The sequence below is a fragment of the Taudactylus pleione genome, unplaced genomic scaffold (assembly GCF_031769625.1).
Source record: "Taudactylus pleione unplaced genomic scaffold, aTauple2 ptg000109l, whole genome shotgun sequence".
NCBI lineage: Eukaryota > Metazoa > Chordata > Amphibia > Anura > Myobatrachidae > Taudactylus > Taudactylus pleione.
Window position 1 is genome coordinate 8052292 of NW_028284511.1, and position 24552 is coordinate 8076843.

General features: G+C 43.3%; 1 protein-coding gene across 2 annotated transcripts in view; it reads left to right on the forward strand.

Annotated features, from left to right (window-relative positions):
- Positions 1-24552, forward strand: part of LOC148525240 (uncharacterized) — a 77797-nt gene that overhangs the window by 40374 nt on the left and 12871 nt on the right. For both annotated transcript variants that reach the window (XM_088470997.1, XM_088470996.1), the window contains exon 3: positions 20009-20111. In XM_088470997.1, the coding sequence (XP_088327123.1) occupies positions 20009-20111 (103 nt within the window). The remainder of the gene's footprint in view (positions 1-20008; positions 20112-24552) is intronic.

Consider the following 24552-nt stretch of genomic DNA (forward strand, 5'->3'; position numbering starts at 1 on the left):
GCCGGTGTGAGATTTCACAGATTGCACATGTGGAGAACGGCTCCTTTGCATGCACAGATTCCAGATGATTGGGAATCTGCGATCATCAGTACACGCAGGAATCAGGCCTTCATTCTGGAGCTTGTACGGTATGATAACACACTACATAAGCTTCTGAATGATTTATGTGACATTTTTCCGGGATAGTTCACTCTGATGCATTTCTTCTACAGTGTGAGCAATACCAACAGGAGCTCCCAGCACAGAATTTACAATAAGAACCTTTATGAAAGCTCACATTATGTGCTATTAAGTCTCCTAAGAAACAACACACATTGGATAGATATCCTTGTTTTATTAATATTCTACAACTTGGGACATCATCTACAACTATGTATTAATATCTGATTGTTTATTGCTATTGGTTTATATTGTGCTATTTATATTATTTAGGGGGAGATTTAATAAAGCTTGGAGAGAGATAAACGTGTGAGAGATAAAGTACCAACCAATCAACTCCTGTCATTTTTTCAAACACCGCCTGTAAAGTGACAGTTAGAAACTGATTGGCTGGTGCTTTATCTCTCACAATTTTACCTCTCTCCAAGTTTTATTATGTCTCACCCTTATTCTGTTGTATAGTTCTGATTTAAATACGAAAGTATAAAAATAAATCCACCGATTTTGCTTGTACTACAGAAGCCCTGTGAGTGCGCAGCAAACTCCCCGACACTACTTTTATAGCTGAGGGCACCTGGGCACATGGCGGACATTTGGGACTGAGTGCCGGCTACAGCCTACTATGTAATGATTATATATATATATATATATAATTTTTTTTTATTATCGATTTCATTCTTTACAACGGGATTATGTCACATGATCAACATGTTCACAATGTCGACATCTGAAATGTTGCCATGTAAAATGTTGATATTCTCAGAATGCTGATGGATAGGGTTAGGTGCCGCCAGGAGGGCTAGGGTTAGGCTGTGGGGGGAAGGATAGACTGTGGGGAGGAATTTAGGGTTAGGGACTAGGGGGACAGGGATTAGGATTGGTGACAGAATACTTACCAGAATACCGGTCCTCGGACGCCTTCGCCGTAACTGCACGTCATATGGCCGCTGGGTCCTGGAAGGCGAAGCTGGAGCCACTGCAGCTGCTGTAAACAGGTAAGTGACCGCTGGGCCACCAGGGAAGTTAGGTTGACATACTATCCTATCGACATGTCATACAAGTAGACATGATAAATGTTGACATGGTCACTGTGGACAAGGGCAGATTGAGCCACCGGGAACGTTCCTGCTGGGCTGGTGTTCCCTGACTAGCGGCCCCCTGACGACCTCTACCAAGATCGGAGCTCAGCTCCGATCGGGCAGCAGTCAGAAGCTTCTGACTGTAAGATGTAAAATGGCCTTGGGAGAGCTGCTGCGCATGCCCAGCTACAGCAGCTCCTCCCATGGGCCTTTTCGGAGCTTGTGAGTGATAGCTGTGAGGGAAGAGGGGTGCTGTGCTGAGAGGGGTTCTGTATGGAGAGAGGTTCGTGTCTGTGATGGGTGATATGCTGACAGGGGTTCTGTACTGTGATGAGTGAGGCTGGGGTGCTATGCAGAGATGAGTGCCGTACTGTGAGAGGAAAGGGTGCTATGCAGAGAGGGGTGCTGTACTGTGAGGGGTGCTGTGCTGTACTGAGAGGGGTGCTATGCTTTGAGGAAATAGGGGTTGTTATGAGCCATCGTGATAGCTCATATCTGCTGCAGGTTCCGTCCAGAGCTGAAAGGGTTAACAGGCAAAGACAGCCACAGTGAGGTTTGGTCCAGGCTGATCGCTCCCAGCTGGGAAGCCTCTGTGAACATGCAGCACTCAGCTGCTCATAGTGTTAATTTCCAGAATCTGGTCTCGTTTTCTCACACTGGATTGGCTCTGACTTCTGTTATAGGGCAGCCGGCCCATTCCTGCCTTGCCGGAGACAGTTTCTTGTGGAAGTCGTGCCAGCTGGTCCACGTTCCTGTATTTGCTGTTTGGTATTCCTGGTTCGTGTCCTGGCTCTGCCTTGTGTTACCTGTACCTGTTACAAGTATACCTGGAACATTCATTGTGCTGCAAATCCACTCTGCAAGCCATTTGTGTTCTGTACTGTTGCTATTCCATTCTACAATATATGTACATCTCTCTTGCCGCTATTATACTCTGCAAAACACACGCTGGTTAATATATTGCTATTCCACTCTGCATTATATGTTTTATGCTGCAATTCCATACTGCCAGCTGCAAGTGGATCTGAATTTATTGCTATACCATCTTGCAATATATCTGTTGTTTGTGATTGCCACTACTTTATGTAGTTGTGCTTATAAGCAATCATATTGTTATTGTCCACAGTGCACGCAGCTCTTTGGCAATTAACCTGCGATATTATTACTTAGTATTGCTGATATTCACACTTCCTGTTTATTAGCGTGCAATTGCATTCTATCTTGCTTGTGTCCATGGCTGCGGACAAGGTTAATATTACCTTTGTAGTACTACTCCAGTTTTACTTTGCGAACTCCAGCTGTTTGTATAAGCCCCTACTGTCCAGAGGTTAAGACTTTGTGGCATGCTAAGTACCAGTGAGTGCGTCGTACTCTATGGGAACAACGGGCGATTGTTACAACAGAAGGCCTCCGTAGAGTGACTGGGTGAGGGGAGTGCTATACTGAGAGGGTTTCTGTACTGTGAGGGGTGCTATTCTGCAAGGAGAGGGGTGCAGTACTAAGATGGGTGCAATAGGCCTAACCATGGGTGCAAGGTGTGTAGCTGCTATGGGACCCAAAGCTGAGTGGGGCCCATCTTCCTTGTCAAAATTACATGTGTTTTATATGTACATTTTTTACCATTGGGTGGTACATAGGGGCCCTTACAAACTTTTGCTATGGGCCCTTCAAATACCTAGTTATGCCCCTGATGGGTGCTATACTGAGCGGGGAGAGAGGTGCTGTACTGTGATGGGTGAGGGGTGCTATGCTGCAAGGGGATAGGGTTATGCTGTACTGAGATGGGTGCTGTACTGTGAGGTGGGCAATGAAGGGGGCAATATGTGGTGTTGTGAGGGGCTCCATGTGCTGTGGGAGGGAGGGGCAATGAGTGAGCTAAAATGGAGGTCCACTAAGGGGCGCTAAAATCTATATACGCTTACTAAAAAAAATAGGCTCGGGCTACCCCTGTTTGTATGCTGCATGTAAGGAGAGGATTGAACCTGCACAGCCTGTGAGGAGGATTGTAAGGAGCCGGCAGGAAGATGAATAGCTGAGGAACTGAAGAAATAAAACATAAGGAGCTAGAAGAGGATAAGGCAGTAAGTAAGAAATAAGTGAAAAGGAAATATTGTATGTCATATTACGTACTGGGGAGCATGGAGTGGCATATTATCTACTGGGGGCACTGGGTGGCATATTATGTAGTGGCGGGGCATTGTGTGGTAGATTGTATCATACTGTGTACTGTGGGAACACTGAGTGGCATATTGTGGTATTGTGTACAGGGTGGATTGAGTGGAATATTATGTACTTAAGGGGCACCGAGTGGCAGATTATGTAGTGGGAGGGCACTGTGTGGCATACTATGCACTGGGACACATTGTCTATTATACTGTGTACTGGGGGGGATGTGTGCCATATTGTGTAGCTTACATGGGGAACACTGATACCCCTTTCAGACATCCGACCCGGGAATTTCTCCTGTGCAAATTCCCGGGTATTTGGTCGAGACCCCCCCCCCCCCCTTTCACACTACATCGTCTACTCTGGAAATTCCCAGGTAGACCCCTTTCAGACAAGAGCAGGGTTTTTTCATTTTTAATATTACCTGCTTCTCCTCTGCTCTTCCTAGCCTATCCCCTCTCCGGCTGCCGCTGATGATGTCATCATCATGCAGCCAACCAATCACTGCAACCATTTTATTAATAATAAATTATTTAAATCTGCCCTGGTGGTCCAGCGGGAGTGCGGGCGGCCCACTGTGACAGAGACCAGCCGGCGGGTGTCCCCTGCATCCGGCTGGGGTTCTCTGTACACAGCCACCAGCGCAGGGGGTGGTGAGCAGCAGCGTTGAGCGTCCAACTCAAAGCGGCAGTGCTGAACGTCCGCGCTGCCAACTCAAAGCAGCAGCGCTGCCAACTCAATGTAAAAGCTGCTTGGTGCAGCCCGGGAGTAGTAAATTCCCGGGTAGCACCATTCAGAAATAAGCAGGGTAATTTCCCGGGACTTAAGTCCTGGGAAATTCCCAGTTCGATTGAAGGGTGTTCCCGGGTAGGTACCTTTCAGACATATGCAGCAACCCGGGAATTTGGCAGGCCAAATTTCGGGATTCTCGGTATGTCTGAAAGGGGTATGAGTCTCATATTATGTACTGGGGGACAATGTGTTTTTTTTTTTTTTTTTCCCTGATGGGGCCAATGGGTTTTTTTTTTTTTTGCCACGCCCCTTGACAAACCCCACCCCCTCAACAGATCCTGCCTCATTTAGGGCTGCTTGCATGAATTTCCCAGGCTGGTTTTCCATCCCAATCCACCCCTGACTGTAGTCATACTGCATGTCACCATTTCGACCATGTCAACGTAATCATGTTGACCCGATGCACGGCGACATGACCTAACATGACACACCCCTGTAGAACCCCATGAGCACAGCTTAATTTATTTATTCAGTCATTATTTATTGCACTGTTGGCAATTAATTTTTTTTTTTTTTTGTTAGCTGCTGCGAGGAGCATGGGTGTAACTACCATAGGTGCAAGGGGTGCAGCTGCTATGGGACCCATTTTCCTTGCAAAGTTATATACATTTCACCATGGTACATAGGGGACCTTACAAACTTTTTCTATGGGGCCTTCACAGTGGTGGAACTAGCGGCTGTGCAGCCGGTGGCTTGTGCAGGGGTCCATAGTCGCTGCTCTACCCACCGCTAGTGTCCCCACAAGTGTAGTGCAGACTGCAGTGAGTGGTCAGCACTACACAGTAACTAACACACAGCCGCCAGCTGTGTCAGACAGACTCATTGGCTGCTGCGTCCACAGAGGGAGCTAGCTGGAGCTCACTCATAAGCTCCACTTTCCAGCTCCCCCTGCAGCGGGTGATGGGCGAGACGTCATGACGTCTTTCCCATAGTGCAGAAGAGCGGCCCAGGAGGAGTGGACATTCAGGTAAGTTGTGGGTTTTTTTGTCTGTGTGTAAGGGGGCATGGGAACTGGCACTGTGTAGGGGGGCTGCTACTGGGGGCAGTGTATGGGGGGGCTGCTACTAGGGCAATGCATGGGGGCACTACTACTGGGGGCAATGCATGGGGGCACTACTACTGGGGGCAATGCATGGGGGGACTACTGCTGGATGCAATGCATAGGGGGGACTACTACTGGGGCCACTGCTTTGGGGTGACCACTACTGGGGGCACTGCTTTGGGGTGACCACTACTGGGGGCACTGCTTAGGGGGGGACCACTACTGGGGGGCACTGTATATGGGGCACTGCCAAGGGGGACCACTACTGGGGGCACTGCATAGGGGGGCCCAAAGCATATTCTTGCACCAGGGCCCACCACTCTCTAGTTCCGCCACTGGGCCTTCAAATACCTAGTTACAGAGAGGGTTCTATTTTGGGTGCCTTTGAGCACTGAGCTGCCCTTTTCCAGCAAATATTTAATACTTTTACAGGACTACAAGTCAAAACAATGATCGTGCCAACGTAAGCAAAACATCTACATACCATCACTTTATGAGCATTCCCTTAATTACAACGTTTAGATTTATCATCTAAGGTACTGCTAGTAAGATAAATCATAATTGAAATGTTAAATTTTTATAGTTTAATTTCTTTATTATATTGGTGCTTTTATGCATTTTAAGATGACCATGAAGTTACTCTTTCTGCATATAGGCTAAGATGCTTCTACATTTCTGCATTCTAAATTGCAATCTTACGTCTGCACTACAATCTAGGAAAATATTGTCCTGAGGTGCCTTTAGCTGGAGTCCTGGGATCTGCTCCATACAGCTGTTTTCCCTAGTGCTCCTTCATTCTCTCCCAGCCGTGGCTGATGCCTGCGGATAAAAATAAAAAGTATGGTGGTCGCTCACATCAACTTAATGACATTGCACAGGTGCTTGTAAAGGGCGGGGTTTACACTGAACCACAGAAAAAAAGGGATATTCCCTCCAGCACACTGCAGCAATATCAACAAAAATACTTGAATCCTACATGATAACAGAATTTCAGAGGTATTAGTTTCATACATTTGCAAATATATGGATTAAGCTCTGGGCCAACGTCAAGGCTCCTCTATACCGGCGTCCCTAACATTAAGGGGTTCACGTCCAAGGCGCAGGGCACCCCAAAAGAATCCAGCCAAGGACCATCCCCAGGTCATCACACAAAAAAGGGAAAAAAGGTGATAGTGAAGTGTAAAGTATAGATGTGTAAAGATAATCAATAAGTGTTAATATAATGAGAGAATTCAAATGACAGGGGTACCTCCTAGGTGAGTCAGCTCTCGGCTTACACATGTGCTGTTATTATGCAGTACATTAATTTGTAATTATATGACCCACAGTGGGTGCTACTATTAGGTAGCAATAATTATGTTGGGGTGAGCATTTGGGCGTGGGGCCCCCAGAGTGCCTCTGGCTGGGCTTTTTTCAGGGCATCACCGCTTAATTCACATAGATACTTTTTCATCACCTTTCTATTTGTTTGTTCATTATTTATGTAATTTTAATTCTTTCTCATTATATTAACACTTATTGACTATCTTTACACATCTATACTTTACACTTCACTATCACCTTTTTTCCCTTTTTACGTGTGATGCCCTGGGGATTCTTTTGGGGTGTCCTGCGCCTCGGACGTGAACCCCTTAATGTTAGGGATGCCGGTATACAGGAGCCTTGATGTTGGCCCGGTGCTTAATTGTATATTTGCAAATGAATGCAACTAATACCCCCTGAATTTCTATTAACATGTAGGATTCAAGTATTTTAGTTGATTTTGCTGCAGTGTGATGGAGGGAAAATCCCTTTTTTCTGTGATAACTGGCGATCCAATGGGGCCCTAGGCAAGATGCCATTTTACAACCCCACCCCAGGGTTGCCTGCCCCTTCCGGGAGGGAGCAGCCAGATCAACATAGCAGGGGGGCGTGGCTGGCACAAGGGGGTGGGGCCGGACAGCTTCCCAGCATTTGTGGGTGGAGCGGGGTGTGGCCATGCGATCACGTCATCTTGGCCCCACGCCTGCTACACAATGCAGAGATTACTGGCATTGTGAAGCAGGGGCGGGGCAAAAATGGCGCAATTCAACGTGAATCGCATCACAGCCCCCCCTGCTGCGGGGGTTTCTATTGTTACCGTGAGGGGGGCCTGATTGGGTTTCTTGCCTGCCTTTCCAGGGGACGGGAGTGGCACCCGATTTTTGGGAGGCTCCCGGCCGAATCGAGAGGGTAGACAAGAATGCCCCACCCCCCCTTTCCATATTTACAAATAGACAAACCTGTATATATGGGGTGGATCACATATAGAAAGATACACATACAGGGAGGATCACATATAGGGGGAGACACATATACAGGGAGTATCTCTTAATCCTATAAGAACTCACGCAGTCATACATACATACATACATACATACATAGGGACATATTCAATTGGGCGTGAGGTTTAGCGAGAAAAATTCTCGCGCCCAATTTAGGAATACTGCGGGTAAAAAAAATTCTTCACTCCCGTAACATACACACTTACAAACACCACACACACTGACATACTCCCCCTGCTGCAGAAGAGCCGGCTCCCGACGTTGGATGAAGAAGACAGCGCTACAGAAGGTAAGTAATTATGGACTAATTAAGCTCATTGGAAACTTCCAATTGCTTAATTAGTCCTAAGAGGGGTGCCGCCGGGGTGCCAGAGCAAGTCCTGCTGATTTTTCCTAAATATAAAGATTTTAGGAACAATCACGCTTGCTCTGGAGGTGCGTGAAAAAAAGCTCCCGACTCAGGAACCCCCCCCCCCCCCCCCGCAACTAACTGAATTGCAAAAAACCCGCACCTGCAGGAAAAACCTCGCATGTGCGGGTTTTTTGCAATTCACGCACCCAATTGAATATGCCCCATAGAATGTTCGCTGATAATGGATCTTTTGTAGGTACAGTTATTCTCAATGTGTTTCTACAGTGTTACTACAACCTTTGTGATGAGTCCCAGTGTATACGCCTATGGTGTTTTAATTTATAATTGTGCATATCAAATATACATACTTCTAAATATGATCTATAGTCTATACGCATTATGTATGATTTTCTATTGTTATATGTATGTACATATGTGAATATCACGATTATTGATTTTATTAAGTAAAATTGTGTTCTATATGAGTGGATACATCAGTGATTTTTGTGACTATAAATTGCACTCCATACACTTTGCTGCTTTGGTTGTGTTTTCAGCGGAGATTTGCCCTCTCCGGCTTTTGTTGCAGCCAGTGGCATAACTAGGGTGTGCAGACAGACTGCATCAGATGGTGACACCAAAAGGGCAGAAACCGGGAGCGGGCATTGTACGATAATGTCACAGTGCAGCGCCCAGCTCACGGTTACTGCGGAGGAACCGGTAGTGTGCGGAAAGTCTCTGGGGGGCACCCCAGCATCTCTGGGAGTGCTGGATCCCCCCCCTGAATGATGAAAATGGGGACATGCCACAGAAACAAAAACCTTAGAACACCCCAAAAAAGACATGTAATTTTTGGGGTGAAAATTTTAAAAGTGGGGGGATAAACATAAAAAGTAGCGAAATAGACTTCTTGGGGATCCCCAAGTATGGGTCAGGTGTTTTTGGGATTGCAAGTGCATGCAGCAGGTGGATTTTTCACATATTTTAAAAGTTCACTTTAGAGACATAAAAACATGCTATCACCCATTTGCAAGTACCCCAAATTTGACAGGACTACTTATTTTCACCAAAAAATACTGCTTAATGCTATTCTACACCACTTTTTTACCTAGATGCTAATAGCAAGCAATTTACACAACTTGAGTACCCAAAATAGTTTTATTAGGGCTATTAGTACACATCTATATTGATTCCCTATGTTAGAGCATCTTTTTATTGGGTACAGACTGATTTCCACAATTCTTTCAGTACTTTTCGCCTGTTCCGCATTCGCTTATTTACGTTTTCGCCTGTTTTGCAATTGAATTAGGCGAAAAGCGGGGACGAGCATGGAATAAATTCGCCTATGAAACAGGCGAATGAAGCGAAAAGTCACAGGCGAAAACTTCGCCTCTAATTTTAATTCCCCTCTAGGTGTCACTAACCCTAGTGACGTCACTGGATGTAGCTATTTGGTCCATTGGTATAATACTTCTATATATAATCTTTATGTTTTTACATTTAGATTTGCTCTCAACTCTTTTTGTTAGTGGTTAAATAAATCCTAGCCTTTCTGGCTCTACTTGTGTGGAACCTAATATCCAGCCCACACATTTACAATAATTAATCCATACTTACCTACTTTTGTAGGACATTGGAGGGGGCAGTGATGGGGACGGAGACGGAATATTCATGTCATTAGGCACTCACAAGGAAATCTCATGAATAGCACATATTTGAATAGGAGGTGGGGCCAAATTACGCAATTATCAAAGACTTGCAGACCTTGGACTGCAGGTGACATTCTCACCATTCCGGGATGCGGGAGAAGTGCCTACTCTTCCAGGGCGCTACCCAAAAAATCAGGAGCCTCCGGCAGGTTCGTTGAGAGTAGGCAAGTATGAATGAATCACTCTGCATAAGCTTCTCCTGCTCAGCTAGTGAGGTATGGGCCTGATTCAGAGATGTATGCTAATCTGTTACGGATCGCAGTTGCTAAAATATGCTTATGCCTTCTAAAGCTTAGCCGAGCATAGGGACGCCCACTGCTGCCTTCTCATATCCATCAGACGACATGCAACAGCGCAAACAGCGATACCATCGATGAAGATCGGGCAGCCATGCAGCATGTAAGTCATCTGACCAGCCACAAACGCTGCAGCTCTTCTGACACGCAAAGAGCGCTCATGCTGCGAAGGCAATCGCAAAGGCTGCTTTATGCACGCCCATGAGACGGCGTTCAATCTGCAAAAATATCGGCTTTACGTAAATCTCTGAATCAGGCCCTATATTTACTAAAGATCGATTTGAAATTTTTTTTTTTTATAACAATTTCTTTTATTGAGACACTGCACGTAAGCACAATCAAATACATCAAAATAACAATCACAGAAAATACAAATATACATAGAGTACATTAGACATATAGATCATAGTTGTTACGGACATTATAAAGTAACAAATCAAAAAACCATATATATATATACGTAGCTTATGATAGTAGTGCTCCTCGATATAAACACTGTATATATCCTAATTATCAGATCATATTGTATATCAGATAATGTTTGAAACTTCCAACATCTGACAAATACAACCAAAAACAAATATAAATAATACAAGAACAAAAACAAAAAGGGCTCTCTCCCAATCCTCCCCCCCCGCCCCCAAAGGAATCACAATCATCTGCATCCGATGTAGACACATTAGGTCGTGGTAGAGTTGATGTCTATCGGTGGATTATTTCCAATAGTCTGGAGTAGAAACCAAGATGTATCCTTCACACTATAATATATTTGGCGCCGCATGTCTAGGGATAATGTGGATATATATGATTCCCACATATCAAAAAATTTCTCTACTTTCTTATCTTTCTCTAAGACTACCTCTACCCAATCCATTCGAAATATATTATATAACTTTGCCTTAAATAACGCAAAAGATGGGGAGGAGGTCGAAATCCATTCCTGCAGTATTGTTTTACGAGCAGCCGCGCTTATTGCCAATAACAATCTTCTGCTTCCTTTGCTAGTTCTCATATCTGTAGGTATAATGCCAAAAATAGCCCACTCTGGAATGAAAGGGATATAATTGAGTAAAGCTGACTCCGCATATCGTTTAATCCGTAACCAAAATCCTCTGACTATTGGGCACGACCAAAAGCAATGGTATAAGTCTGCATTATCTTCTCCGCACCTATAACAGGAATGAGAAACCGAACGTCCCATTAAAAAACTCCTATGCGGAGACAAATATGCTCCATGAAAGATGTTTAGAAACATCTCTACATATATTGTTGATGTTAAAGATTTACAAGAATAATTAAGGGCAGTCAATAGCTCGTCAACTGTATACAAGGGAAATTTATGAACCCACTTCGAAAGACCCCTAGCATTGGACATGTGATCCAAAGATACTTTAAAATATTGGTAATAATTAGAAATAGCTTTCTTAAGCATTGGGGGTTTGGAAAGAAGGTCATCTACTGGATTATCCCAATCTTTCGCCGCAAACTCCTGGATTACTAAATTGATATAGTGTTTTGCCTGCAGGAAGGCCTTGGGGAACCCCAACAGAGTATCATACTTTTCTGCTGCTTCGCTAAAAGACAAAGCCCGACATGTTTCTTTATCTACTAAACAACCTATTCTCTGAATGCCACCCACTCGCCATATTGTGAACGGATATGTCGCCTGTCCAGATTGGAAATGCGGATTTCTTACAAGAGGAAGAAATAATGACTTGTGTGAGTTAAGGCCCGCCTCATGTCTTATTAAATGCCATACTCGTTTTGTATTCCACAATAATGGATTAGTTTTAATTGTGGTGGGTGATTCCTGATCATGGGAATGAAGAAACGTAATCAAATCGCCCTGGTCTAAAAACTCTCGTTCAAGTGAAGTATTAGCGTAATTTTCTGTTCCATTTATCCAATCCGACAAATAGCGGACCATAGCTGCCTTGTTGTATAATCTGATGTCTGGAAAGCTTATTCCCCCATTCAATTTGGTTTGTTGCAATTTTATCAAACTAATCTTGGGCCGTTTACCATTCCATATAAAGGATCTAAATAACTTATTTAAAAGTCGCAGATCTTTAACTGTAATGAACAAAGGTAAAATTTGAAGCGTGTACATTAACCTTGGAAATGAAATCATTTTGACTAAGCTCGCGCGTCCCATATATGACAGAGTGATATTCCTCCAGCCTTCCAACTCGTCCGAAATTTTTTTTATAATGGGCCTATAATTAAAAGGATACAAGTTTGCCAAATTGCTAGGAATTACAATACCTAAATATGCAATCCTGTCCCTGGCCCAATTGAGTGAAACATCGCTAGGCAGACGTGGCAATGAATTGCGCGAGCCCAAATAAAGTGCCTCTGACTTACTGATGTTCACTGCAAACCCTGATATTTCTTCAAAACTTTTCAAAAGCCCCAATATATGAATTAGACAGTCATGAGGATTGGCAATGTAAAGCATAATATCATCCGCAAACGCTGTTAATTTTATTGTTTTAGATCCAATTTTTATCCCTTTAAAAAGATTGTCCTTTTCCAGTATTCTAATCAACGGATCTATAGCTAGATCAAATAAGAGGGGTGAAAGGGGACACCCCTGTTTTGTTCCTCTAAACATCTCTATAGGTGCACTAGTACAACCATTTATCGTTAGGGACGTCACTGGGGAAAAATAAAGATATTTGATCAATCCGATAAATGAAGGGTTGAACCCACGCACTTGTAATATGTTAAATAGATGGGGCCATAACACTGTGTCAAAAGCCCTTGTCGTATCTAAACTTAATAAAGTGTTAGTAGAAATTGAAGATACCCCGGCTGACACTGCCACTGCGGCAATGGCCGCTCTAACTCCTCGAACTGAGTGACGCCCTTTTACAAAACCCAATTGATGGGGAGTTAGTAATTCTGGCAAAATAGTTTGTAAGCGACTTGCCATAATTTTAGCTAATAACTTTACGTCTGTATTTAACAAACTGATAGGCCGGTATGATTCCAATTTTTGGGCATCCTTTTGAGGTTTAGGGATCAATATTGTGGTAGTATTCGTAAAATATGGAAATGGAGAGTTGTTGTCTATTATATCATTAAACAAATCCACTAAAATCGGAGCCATCTGATGCCGCAATATTTTATAATACTCGTTTGAGAAACCGTCTGGGCCTGGTGATTTCCCAAGTTGTAACTGTGATATAACCGACAGCACTTCATCTAGTGTTATTTTTCCAGAGAGTGCCTCCTGTTGTTCTATAGTTAATAAAGGCAACAAGTCATCAGGGATCAAAGCATCATATCGAGATTGATCAAAAGGAAGATCTCTATACAAGTCCTTATAATACTCCTCAAACTTACTCATAATCTCTTTATTCGTAGTGAGTAAAGCATTAGTATGTGGATCTTTAATGGCTGTGATATACGTTCTTTTACGCCAGGGCTTAGACATGTTGGCAAGCAACTTTCCAGCTTTATTCCCCCATCTGTAAAATTTATGCTTAGTAAACAATACATCCTTTTTAGCTTGGGATAAAAGATGCGATTCTAAGAGTTGTTTCGACTGAACATACGTTTCCCGAGAAACTTCAGTAGGGTCTGCTATATAATTTTGTAACGCTAAAGTTAAGGCCTCTGACATTGATTTATAAACAGCAGCCTCTGCCTTTCTTTGGGAAGAGACAAAAGCCATGATCTGTCCCCGCATTACAGCCTTCGATGCACCCCAAAAAATTACTGGCGTATCCCATGCCTCTATATTATCGTCTTGATAATTCATCCACTGTGTTAATAGGTGGTCTTTAAATTTAGTGGACTTGTACAAGTAAGACGGAAACCTCCAATGTTTCAAGCCCCTCGGTGACTGCGTTAGACTCAAAGAAATTGTGATGGGCGCATGGTCAGATATTAGAATTGAATGTAATCTGGAATCCTGTATTCTAGATACCAGGCTATCTGAGACCAGAAATAAGTCAATTCTCGACCAAGATTTATGGACAGCCGAATAAAAAGTGTATGATTTATCTGTAGGGTTCAACAGCCTCCAAACATCCGTAATTTGATGGTTTGCTTTGAAAGATTGGAATTGTCTCCAGATTGTCATATTAGATGAACGGGGAGTCGGTTGTCTGTCCAATGAGGGATTCTCTACCGAATTAAAATCTCCCGCCACTATCAATGCATAGTTAGTACGTTGTGCTAGGATGTCCATCACCCTGCCTATAAATTCTTGAGGTGAAACATTTGGCGCATACAAGTTTACCAGAGTATAACAGGCACCCTGAATCTCTACATCAATAATCAAAAATCTACCATTAGGATCAGTTATGGTATTTATAATAGAATATTGCATATTCCTTTGAAATATTATGGCCACCCCCCTGATCTTTCTGCTACAGCTAGCCTTAATACATTCCCCTATCCATGGGGCCCTCAAAGTAGAAATATCTCCCTCTGCCCAATGCGTTTCCTGCAGGAATATAACATTAGATTTAAATTTTTTTAAATGAGTTACTACTCTTTTGCGTTTAATAGTAGAGTTCAAACCCCCAATATTCCAGGATAAAAATTTCAACTTACCAACCGATGACCCAGTGTTACCAGCAGTCATATCGTTAGACATGTCTTATCCAATACCTTGTCGTGGGACAAAATAATCTAAGAACAAAATTAAATTAAAACGTGGCACTCCGTCCCAGCAAGCGGAGACCACCTTTTTTGAAGAATGCGAGTCCTCCGGCTCCAGAGTCCCCCAGGGAGGGAGAGAGAAAACGAGAGAGAGCCAACAAAAAAATAAAAAATATAAATGAAAAGAATAAGAAAGAAAAACAAACCAGAAAAAAATAGATGCATTATACCTTTTTGTGCAATGTCCCCTACACCCTTTTCTTTTATTTTCTCTCCAACATTTCAATGTGGTGTTCATCACTTACAACCTGTGATTCACACCTGAACTACTCAATATCACCTATAAAGTAGCAAACAAAACGTGAAGCAGTATACTAGAAAATCTTCACTGAAATGAGGAATGCTCCTTTATGTCAATCAGACATGATGTCATTCAATATTAGATACTCGTTAACAAAATAACATCCAATGTAAATAAGCAATCTGTTCCTAGGAATGAACGTGGTTACTTTAGAAATTAGAGTCATACCCTAAAATGCTACTATATCAGATATCCAATTATCTATTTGGTGAACGTTGTGGTGAGCGCTCCCTGTCTATACCCACACCAAAATGACGCTTAGCAATCTTAGGGTCTGAAAAATACAATGTTTGACCCCCATCCTCCACTCTCAGCTTGGCAGGGTACAGTAAAGCAAATCTAGTGTTGCGCTCATGCAATAATTTGCACACATCTGAAAACTCCCGTCTTTTCTGTGTAACCGCTGCCGAAAAATCCTGGAATACGAGCACCTTAAAACCATCTATCATTAGTGTGGGTGTCTTTCTATACTCAGCAAGTATCCTTTCCTTCATTCGATAGTCTAGATACTTAGCAATCACCGGTCTAGACCGTGAATTAGGCGCTGGTCTTTCTGGGCCTATTCTATGGATTCTCTCCACGTGGGGCAAGATGGAATCCTCTGACAAATTTAGGGCTGCAGGAATTTTGTGGGTTACCAGTTGAACCAGAGCTTGGCCAGTTATTTGCTCAGGTACCCCAATAAACCTCAAATTACTTCTTCGAAGTCGATTTTCCATATCATCAATTTTGACTAAAAGCGATTGTATGCTATCTGATTGCGTGCCTACAGTTTGTTGCATATCATGGGAGCGATCCTCCACATCGCTAACTCGCTGCTCTAAAGTAGTGAGTCTGGAGGCATTTGAATCTATTTTAGCAAGAGCAGCGTCAAATGATGACTGGAGGGAATCCAATTTTTTATCTATTAGGGGCATTAGTATTTTAGAAATTTCCTGAGCAGTTTCAGCAACTGACGAGGGACTCTGAGAATTATGACTAAAATTTGTAGCTTCCTCAGGTTCCATATCAGCAGTGTCACTACGTGTTGGTGAAGGAGGAATAACCTTTGCTGGAGTTTTAGATACTTTGCCCATTTTACTCGTTGACCCTTGTGAGGATGTAGCGGGAGTAGACTTACGGACGTATCTGTCCATAACCTAACAAGAGATCCCTAGAAAATTCTACTCAAAGTAGATCTTTAGCAGTTAATAAGGTCTGAAGAATTCCAAATTCCTCAACAAGACACCAAATTAGCAAGAGATATAGCAAGATACAGGAGTAGATGTGCACGAATCACCCCTATATTGTAAACATATTATGAAGATTCAAAAATATGCATCACTTTGTCAGATGCCCATGTCTTATATTCTGAACAAGAATAATTGGATTGCATTCCTCTATATGTTGGAGCCCTAAAAAGGTTCCATGATATACCGTGTACTTATAAAGTGATACTGACAAAATTTGCTTCCTTTACTGCCAGTATGTGGCAATAATACTATATAGATAATTTATGAAATTACTATTATCATAGAGGCTAGAATTAGATACTGTTGTTTGTCACTTTGACCACTAGGTGGCAGCGGTGAATTAATGTTAGATCAGATACAGTACATATAAAAGACAATATATTATAAACTTGCAAAAAGAAAAAGAAAGGAAAAACAGCAAGTATATATAATTAGCAATGTTACTTATCAAACTTTTAACACGGGCACAGCAAAGTCCAAGATCAGCCTGAGTATTACCCAAAAGCAGCAAGCTGATCTCCCCGTCTCCCACCTGCTACGGGGATAGCAAAGATAGAAAGTCCAGTCAACAGCAGGTCAAGGACAGAGTCAGCGGAGCCTCCTCAGCACCCAGAAACCGCAGGAACCGCGGTGTGGGGATAGGATTGACAGGGATCTGTAGGGTACCAACCGACAAGGTGAAGCTTCCGGCCACCAGCTCCAATTACCTTCCGAATAGCAACCAGGTCATAGTTCCCAAGTTAACACTATTATGCAGATAAGGTAAGTCAGGCAAAAGGGGTGTCTGTTGGAGTGTTCACCAACCGCCTCAACTGGAGTCAGTGGGAAGTATCTGTGCAGTGGTTACCCACTGGGTCAATTGCAGGACGATAGGGCATTCAAGGCAACACACATCACCCCAGGTAAGCAGCCACGTCACCAGGTCACAAAAAGATCCCAAAGGAAACTGTAAAAGTTACTCAGCGGAACCATAGGACTCCTCCAGAGCCGCACAGATCAGGAGCAGGTGATTAAAGATGATTGCCTCACCCTTCTGGCAGAGCTCCACTTCCAAGTCGACAGTCCGCACAGTGCGCCCAGTCTCACGCGGCGGCGCGCGTCAGCCTCCCGACAGCCGCGCCCAGTAAGTAGCGCGATGAACGGATGGCCACAGCCAGGGTTATTTCACAGGGGCGTGAGCGGAGGATCCGTTCAGCCGACAGGGCACAGCAGGAGATTCCGGAACGCCGCGCTCCACGAGGATCCGCCGGCGTCAGACCTGTAGGGCCCCCGCAGAGATCCAAGGCAGCACCGCCCGGTCAAGCTGACATTAGTCAGGTCAGTGATTGTTGCGGACTGGGGCTCAGGTGCAGGATATCTCCTAGGGGAAGCCAGCGGTAAGCGTTTTCGCGTCAAACAGTCCGTAGGCGGTCATGCAGGCCACCAAAATGGCCGGACTCCGGGGTAATAATGAGTGCTCCTAGGCGATATGGGTATCAGCTGATTCCCCAAGCAGTAGGGAATGCTATAGAGGACCCAAATATTCTTTAAGTTTTAAAGTTCGACAGGATGGCCTGCGATTCTTTGCCTGGTGTAAGGAGCTCAGCTAAAAAGCGGCCATGCTGGATGCCCCGCCCACCGGAAGTCTCGATTTGAAATTTTAATCAATCTCAAATCAATACAAATCAATCAACACTGATGTGTTTCTGGGGCTAAATCACACATTTACTAACACTTAAATAACCAAATCAGTACTTGTCTGTTAGTAAATGTGTGATTTAGACCCAGAAACACAACATCGATGTTAATTGATTGTAGATTGATTAGAAATCGATTAAAGTTGATCCTTATTAAATATACCGCTAAGAGGAGGTTGTCACACCCATCACGCAGCCTAACCTATTATTAATCAGCCTGTAGAAGACCCAAATTAGCCCACTTATATAAAGAGGTGTAGCGTGAAGCCTCGGAACCCCGGAGCAAGCACTTATTTTGCCCCCCCCCTTCCACTGCGCCTTCCCACCCTAAAGTATGTGACCATTAAAAGTAGTGTTTCGAAGTGCACAGGCAGGATACAATTTAAGTAACTATGATGCATGCTCTGGTTTTCAGATTTGAAATCCCCCTCTGACTGGGCACCCCCCACCCCACTCCCCATGTGGTACATCTAATTTCCACTCCTACTAGGCACAATTACACCACCCCCTACTAGTGGACACACCCACCCTACACTGTACACCCCATCCCCCATGTATGTGCTTCAGCCTACCCGTCCCTCCACTGTGGTGTGCCTACTGGACAGGCACCACTGCTTTACTGGACATATTCACACCAGTCCATTCCCAACCCCCATCCTGCCACAGAGAGTCTCCTCTCCAGTCACAGTCCAGCCACTGCCTTAGATTCGCGCTACGGTGATCCCGGCATCAGAGACCTGGCAGGGGAGTTGGGATACAGAAGAAGGGAGGAGAGATGGAGGCAGGACAGAGCAGAAGGGATGGAGGCGGGATGGAGAAGAAGAGTGGAGGGAAGGAGCCAGGCAGGGGAAACTGCCGATGGTGGCCAGTAGTGGTTGACGGGGGGGGAGGGGTAGGAATAATAATAAATGCAACACAGATGGCGCCCTCGGCTAGGGCAGACGCCTGGAGCATGAGCTCCGCCCTTGCTAGGCCCCTGCATACATATATATAACGTAGCAAGTATGTGAAAGTTTAGAATTACATTGATTTCTGCACAAACTGGCCGTAAAACATGATCTGATCTTCATCGAAATCACAAAAATAGACAGTCTGCTTAAACTAACACAAATTACAGTAGATTTCTTCTCCATATTCCGTTACATAATTACTTATTCCTTGGTACCAAACATTGTGATTTGAGTATTTCAGATATATCTGATCTCAGCAAACCATTATTTGATGGACCTCGCTTTTTTTTTCCTGTTGAATCAAGAAAGCATGTTCCCACTGCTCCAGAGTCCAATGGATGTGTGCTTTACACCAGTCCAGCAGACATCTGGCATTACATCTGGTAATCTGAGGCTTGGGTGCATCTGTTTAGCCATGGAAACTCATTCCATGAAGCTCTAGCAGTTCTTGTGCTGCTACCCAGGGCAGGCTATTCCCATGTGCTTCAGCGTTCGGCTATCCCATTCTGTGAGCTTGTGTGGCCTACTGCTTCAAGGTTAAGCTGTTGTAGCTCCTAGACATTTCCACTTCACGATAATGGTACTTACTGGTGACTGGGGGAAGCTCTAGCTGGGCAGTAACTTAACTAACTGACTTGCTGAAAAGGCAGCATCCTAAGGCAGGGATGTACTAAAGGCAAAAATACAGTAAAGCCCCCCAAAATGCTGTTTTCTGAGGTCTTACTGCATTTCCCAAATGCTCTAAGCACCGGACTGCATCGACCCGATGGGTAACGCCACCTACATGAATTGTTTGGGGTCCTGAGGACCGAGTTTGCGAACCACTGAATTAATGAATTAACTCACGACTGTCATGAAGACATTTGTGAGTTACATCCTTTTGAATCTGGTTATACCCAGCCAGTACTTCCACGGAAATCAGGCAGTAACACGGAGGTTCCCAAACTCTGTCCTCAAGGCACTCTAACAGGTTTTAAGGATATCCATGCTTGGCCACAGGTGACTTAATTAGTACCTCAATTTGATTTAACCACCTGTGCTCAACCATGGATATCTCTAAAACCTGAACTGTTGGGTGCCTTGAGGACCGCATTTGGGAACCTCTGCACTAACACCATCTTCACTGTGTCTAGATACATGAACAGGGCCCTATCCCAGGCATGTGTTACTATTTCCAATGCCGACATTGAAACTGTTGTTATACATTTGAATCTGTACAACTTTGTTTACCTCACCCTGTATATGATTTACACTATGCTTCCTTAATCCAATTACAGGTGCTTAGATAACAGAACCGTAAAGAAAATCACTAGAGAGGACAACAAAATGGACTTCACGCTGCATCTCTCAGGAGTAGCTCAAGCTCCTAGCTCCTCTGTGGTAAGTGTGACTACTTTCCCTGAAGGTTTGTGTATTAATTTTACTGAGAAATGCCATGTTGCCTATTCTGCTGACATCAAATCTGACAAAGACAATATTGGAACCATGTTCGGTGTGTCCTAATGAATATAAAGCTAGACCTGTGGATGCATATACCTTGCAATAAATAATTAAAATATAGAGCAGTGTTTCCCAACCTCAGTCCTCAAGGCACACTGTTGCCCATAGCAACCAATCAGATCCCAGCTATTATCTTTTTTTTTTTTTTTAATCTTTTATTTTGAATACACTACACAAATATGTCACAAATAGTTAAAAATAGATATCAGAATATATAGAACAAAAATATACAATATGATACAAAAACAGAAGTAACATTCTTTTCAGCCACAATATGACTAGTGTAATTTTTTTACAAAACTTAAAAAATTACTATATATATATATATATATATATATATATATATATATATATATATATATATACACGGTACCAGTCAAAAGTTTGGACACACCTTCTCATTCAATGGTTTTTGTTTATGTAAATTATTTTCAACATAGTAGATTAATACTGAAGACATCAAAACTATGAGAGAACACATATGGAATTATGTTGTAAACTAAAAAGTGTTAAACAAATCAAAATATGTTTTATATTTTAGATTCCTCAAAGTAGCCCCCTTTTGCTTTGATGACAGCTTTGCACACTCTTGACATTATCTCAATCGGCTCCATGAGGGAGTCTCTTTGTGGAATTACTTGCCTCCTCAATGTGTTTGAGACCATCAGTTGTGTTGTGCAGAGGTAGGGTTAGTACACAGTGGACACCACTATTTGACTACTGTTGTAATCCATATTATGGCACCAACCACTCAACTCAGTAAAGAGAAACGACAGTCCATCATTACCTTAAGACATGAAGGTCAGTCGACACAGAAAATTTCAAGAACTTTGAATGTATCCTCAAGTTCAGTTGCAAAAACTATGAAACGCTATGATGAAACTGACTCTCATGAGGACCGCCCCAGGAAAGGAAGACCAAGAGTTACCTCTGCTGCAGTTCATTAGAGTTACCAGCCTCAGAAACTGCTACTCAACAGCACCTCAGATTAGAGACCACATAAAGTCTTCACAGAGTTCAAGTAGCAGATAAATCTCAACATCAACTGTTCAGAGGAGACTGCGTGAATCAGGCCTTCATGGTCGTATTTCTGTGAAGAAGCCACTACAACAACAATAAGAGAATTGTTTGGGCCAAGAAACACAAGGAATGGATATTAGACCAGTGGAAATCTGTACTTTGGTCTGATGAGTCCAAATTTGAGATTTTTGGTTCCAACCGCCATGTCTTTGTGAGACGCAGAGAAGGTGAATGGATGGTTTCTGCATGTGTGGTTCCCACTGTGAAGCATGGAGGAGGAGGTGTGATGGTGTGGGGGTGCTTTGCTGGTGACACGGTTGGTGATTTATTCAAAATTCAAGGCACACATAACCAGCATGGCTACCACAGCATCCTGCAGTGCCATGCCATCCCATCTGGTCTGCGCTTACTGGGACCATCATTTGTTTTTCAACAAGACAATGACCCCAAACACACCTCCAGGCTATGAAAGGGTTACTTGACCAAGAAGGAAAGTGATGGAGTGCTGCGTCAGATGACCTGCCCTCCACAATCACCTGACCTAAACCCAATTGAGCTGGTTTGGGATGAGTTGGACCGCAGAGTGAAGGAAAAGCAGCCAATAAGTGCTCAGCACCTCTGGGAACTTCTTCAAGACTGTTGGAAAACCATTCCAGGAGACTACCTCATGAAGCTGATTGAGAGAATGCCAAGAGTGTGCAAAGCTGTCATCCAAGCAAAAGGGGGATACTTTGAGGAATCTAAAATATAAAACATATTTTGATTTAACACTTATTTGTTTACAACATAATTCCATATGTGCTCTTTCACAGTATTAATGTCTTCAGTATTAATCTAATATGTTGAAAATAATTTAAATAAACAATAACCATTGAATGAGAAGGTGTGTCCAAACTTTTGACTGGTACTGTGTATGTATGTATGTATATGTGTATATATCATATCTCTCAGAATCAAATATTAATTACATTTATAAAAGAGGAGAAAGGGAAAATAGGGGTAGAAGGGGTAAAATCAAAAGAAAAACCACCAAAAGCAGAAGAAAAAAAAATTATATATAATAAGGTACTATTGCCATCTGTGATAAAATTATCAGTGAGGTGCTCCTGGCATTGAGGAGTTCTGGTAGGTAAACCAAGAGCTCCAAACCTGCTGGTATGTGGATACTGTATTGTGTAGCAGGGAGCTAATATATTCAATTGAAGAAATATACCATAGCCTGTTAATAAGAGCTGTTTTGGTAGGAGAGTAAGGAGATTGCCACTGTTTGGCTATTAAAAGTTTGGAGGCATTGCAAATGTGCCCAATCAATTTATCCTCAGACTTCGATGCCAAGTGCAGGGCTACTTGAAACAACAGTATTAGCGGATCCAAGGGTACATCGGAGGAGATTATTTCTGACATTAAGGTTAACGCCAAAGACCAAAAATGTTGAATCACGGGGCAATCCCACCAAATCTGGAGAAAAGAACCTTTCATACTGCAGTTACGCCAACAACAATTAGAGGAGTGTGTGGGTACAGGTTATGTAGTTTGTCGGGTGTTAAGTACCAGCGGGTGTAGACTTTGAAGGCTGTTTCTCTAATGCTAACACTAATAGAGGCCTTAGAAATTGCATTCGTATGCGGGCCCATCCCTCGTCATCCATTTGTAAACCAAGATCGCGTTCCCATGCTACTTCGAAGTTTTCCTTGAGGGGTTGTTCAGGGGCCAAAATCGGCATTAAAAAATATAGGCATTGGCATTCAAATTTAGTGAGTTGGCGGGGATTCTTAGACTGACATTGAGTCTGTATAAAATGAGTGATCTGAAGATAAGGGTAGTGAAGATTGGAGGAGATGTTATATCGTTCCTGAAGGTCAGTAAATGTGGTGGGGGCAAACGCTCCTGAAAGATGCGAAAAGCGTGTTATACCCGACAAGAGCCAAGGCGCCGCCCAGCTTGTAGAGAAACCTGGAGGAAACGGGATGTTTCCAGATAGGGGTCAAAGGAGATGGGAATGATGTGAGTGAGAAGAGCCTATTAATTGTGTCCCAGGTCGACAGGGTAAACTGTATGGAAGAGTAAGTGTAGGCCAAGTCCGGTCTGTGAATCCGTGGCAGCCAGGGAAGAACAGCTATACCCAAATCTAGGGAGGAAGCATTTTCAATATCTACCCATTTTTTTGTGCCTGGGTAAGAGTGCCAGGAAATTATATGGCTCAGTTGGGTGGCGAAGTAATAATTCTGCAGTAGTGGGAGACCTAGGCCACCATTTCTCATAGGTTTGGACAAAGTTAGCCGGCTCAATCTTGTTTTTTTTCCCTCCCCAGATGAAATTCCCAAACAACGTTTGCAATGACTGTAATACATACATAGGGACTTGTACCGGTAGTGTCTGGAACAGATACAATAATCTAGGGAGTGCATTCATTTTAACTGCATTAGTTTGCCTATCCAGGATATATATATATATATACCGTTTTTTCCAATTTGATATGTCCCGCTGCAACGCCCGAATCAGAGGAGAATAATTTGCTCGATACAAATGGGTGTATTGATTGGTGATATATATGCCTAAATAGCGAATCTTCGCCGGACGCCATTGAAATTTATATGTAGACTCCAAGCCAACCCTTAGTTGTCGTGGGATATGTAAAACAAGCGCTTCAGATTTTGATTCGTTAACCTTGTATCCCGAAATCTCACCGAATTGTTGCAAAACATGGAGCAGGAATGGTAAGGATACATTTGGATTGGATAATGTGAATAGCACATCATCGGCAAACAATGATATTTTATATTGTTGAGGCCCCATGGTTACTCCCTGTGATACTAGGATTTGCTCTGATATGCGCAGCTAATGGCTCTATACATAGAGCAAAAAGCAAGGGTGAGAGCAGACAGCCTTGTCGGGTCCCATTTCCCAATCTGAACACGTCCGAAAAAATACCGTTAGTTGTAACCAATGAAAGCGGGTTTTGGTAGAGAGATCTGATGGCCTGTAGACATCGCCCGTTAAATCCAAATGTTTCTAAAGTGTAGAATAGAAAAGGCCAAGATACTCGGTCGAACGCTTTCTCAGCATCGATCGCTAAAATCACCGAGGGTATCTGAGCACTATTGATACTGTGGATAAGATCTATAGTTCTACGGGTGTTGTCAAGGCCCTGACGGTGAGGTATGAAGCCTACTTGATCCGGATCAATTAGTACCAGCAATAGCTCTTTGAGCCTATTCGCCAAAATCTTGGCAAACAACTTGACGTCCGTGTTCAGTAGGGAAATGGGTCTAAAATTGGAGCATGGTGGTCCTTGTCTGGC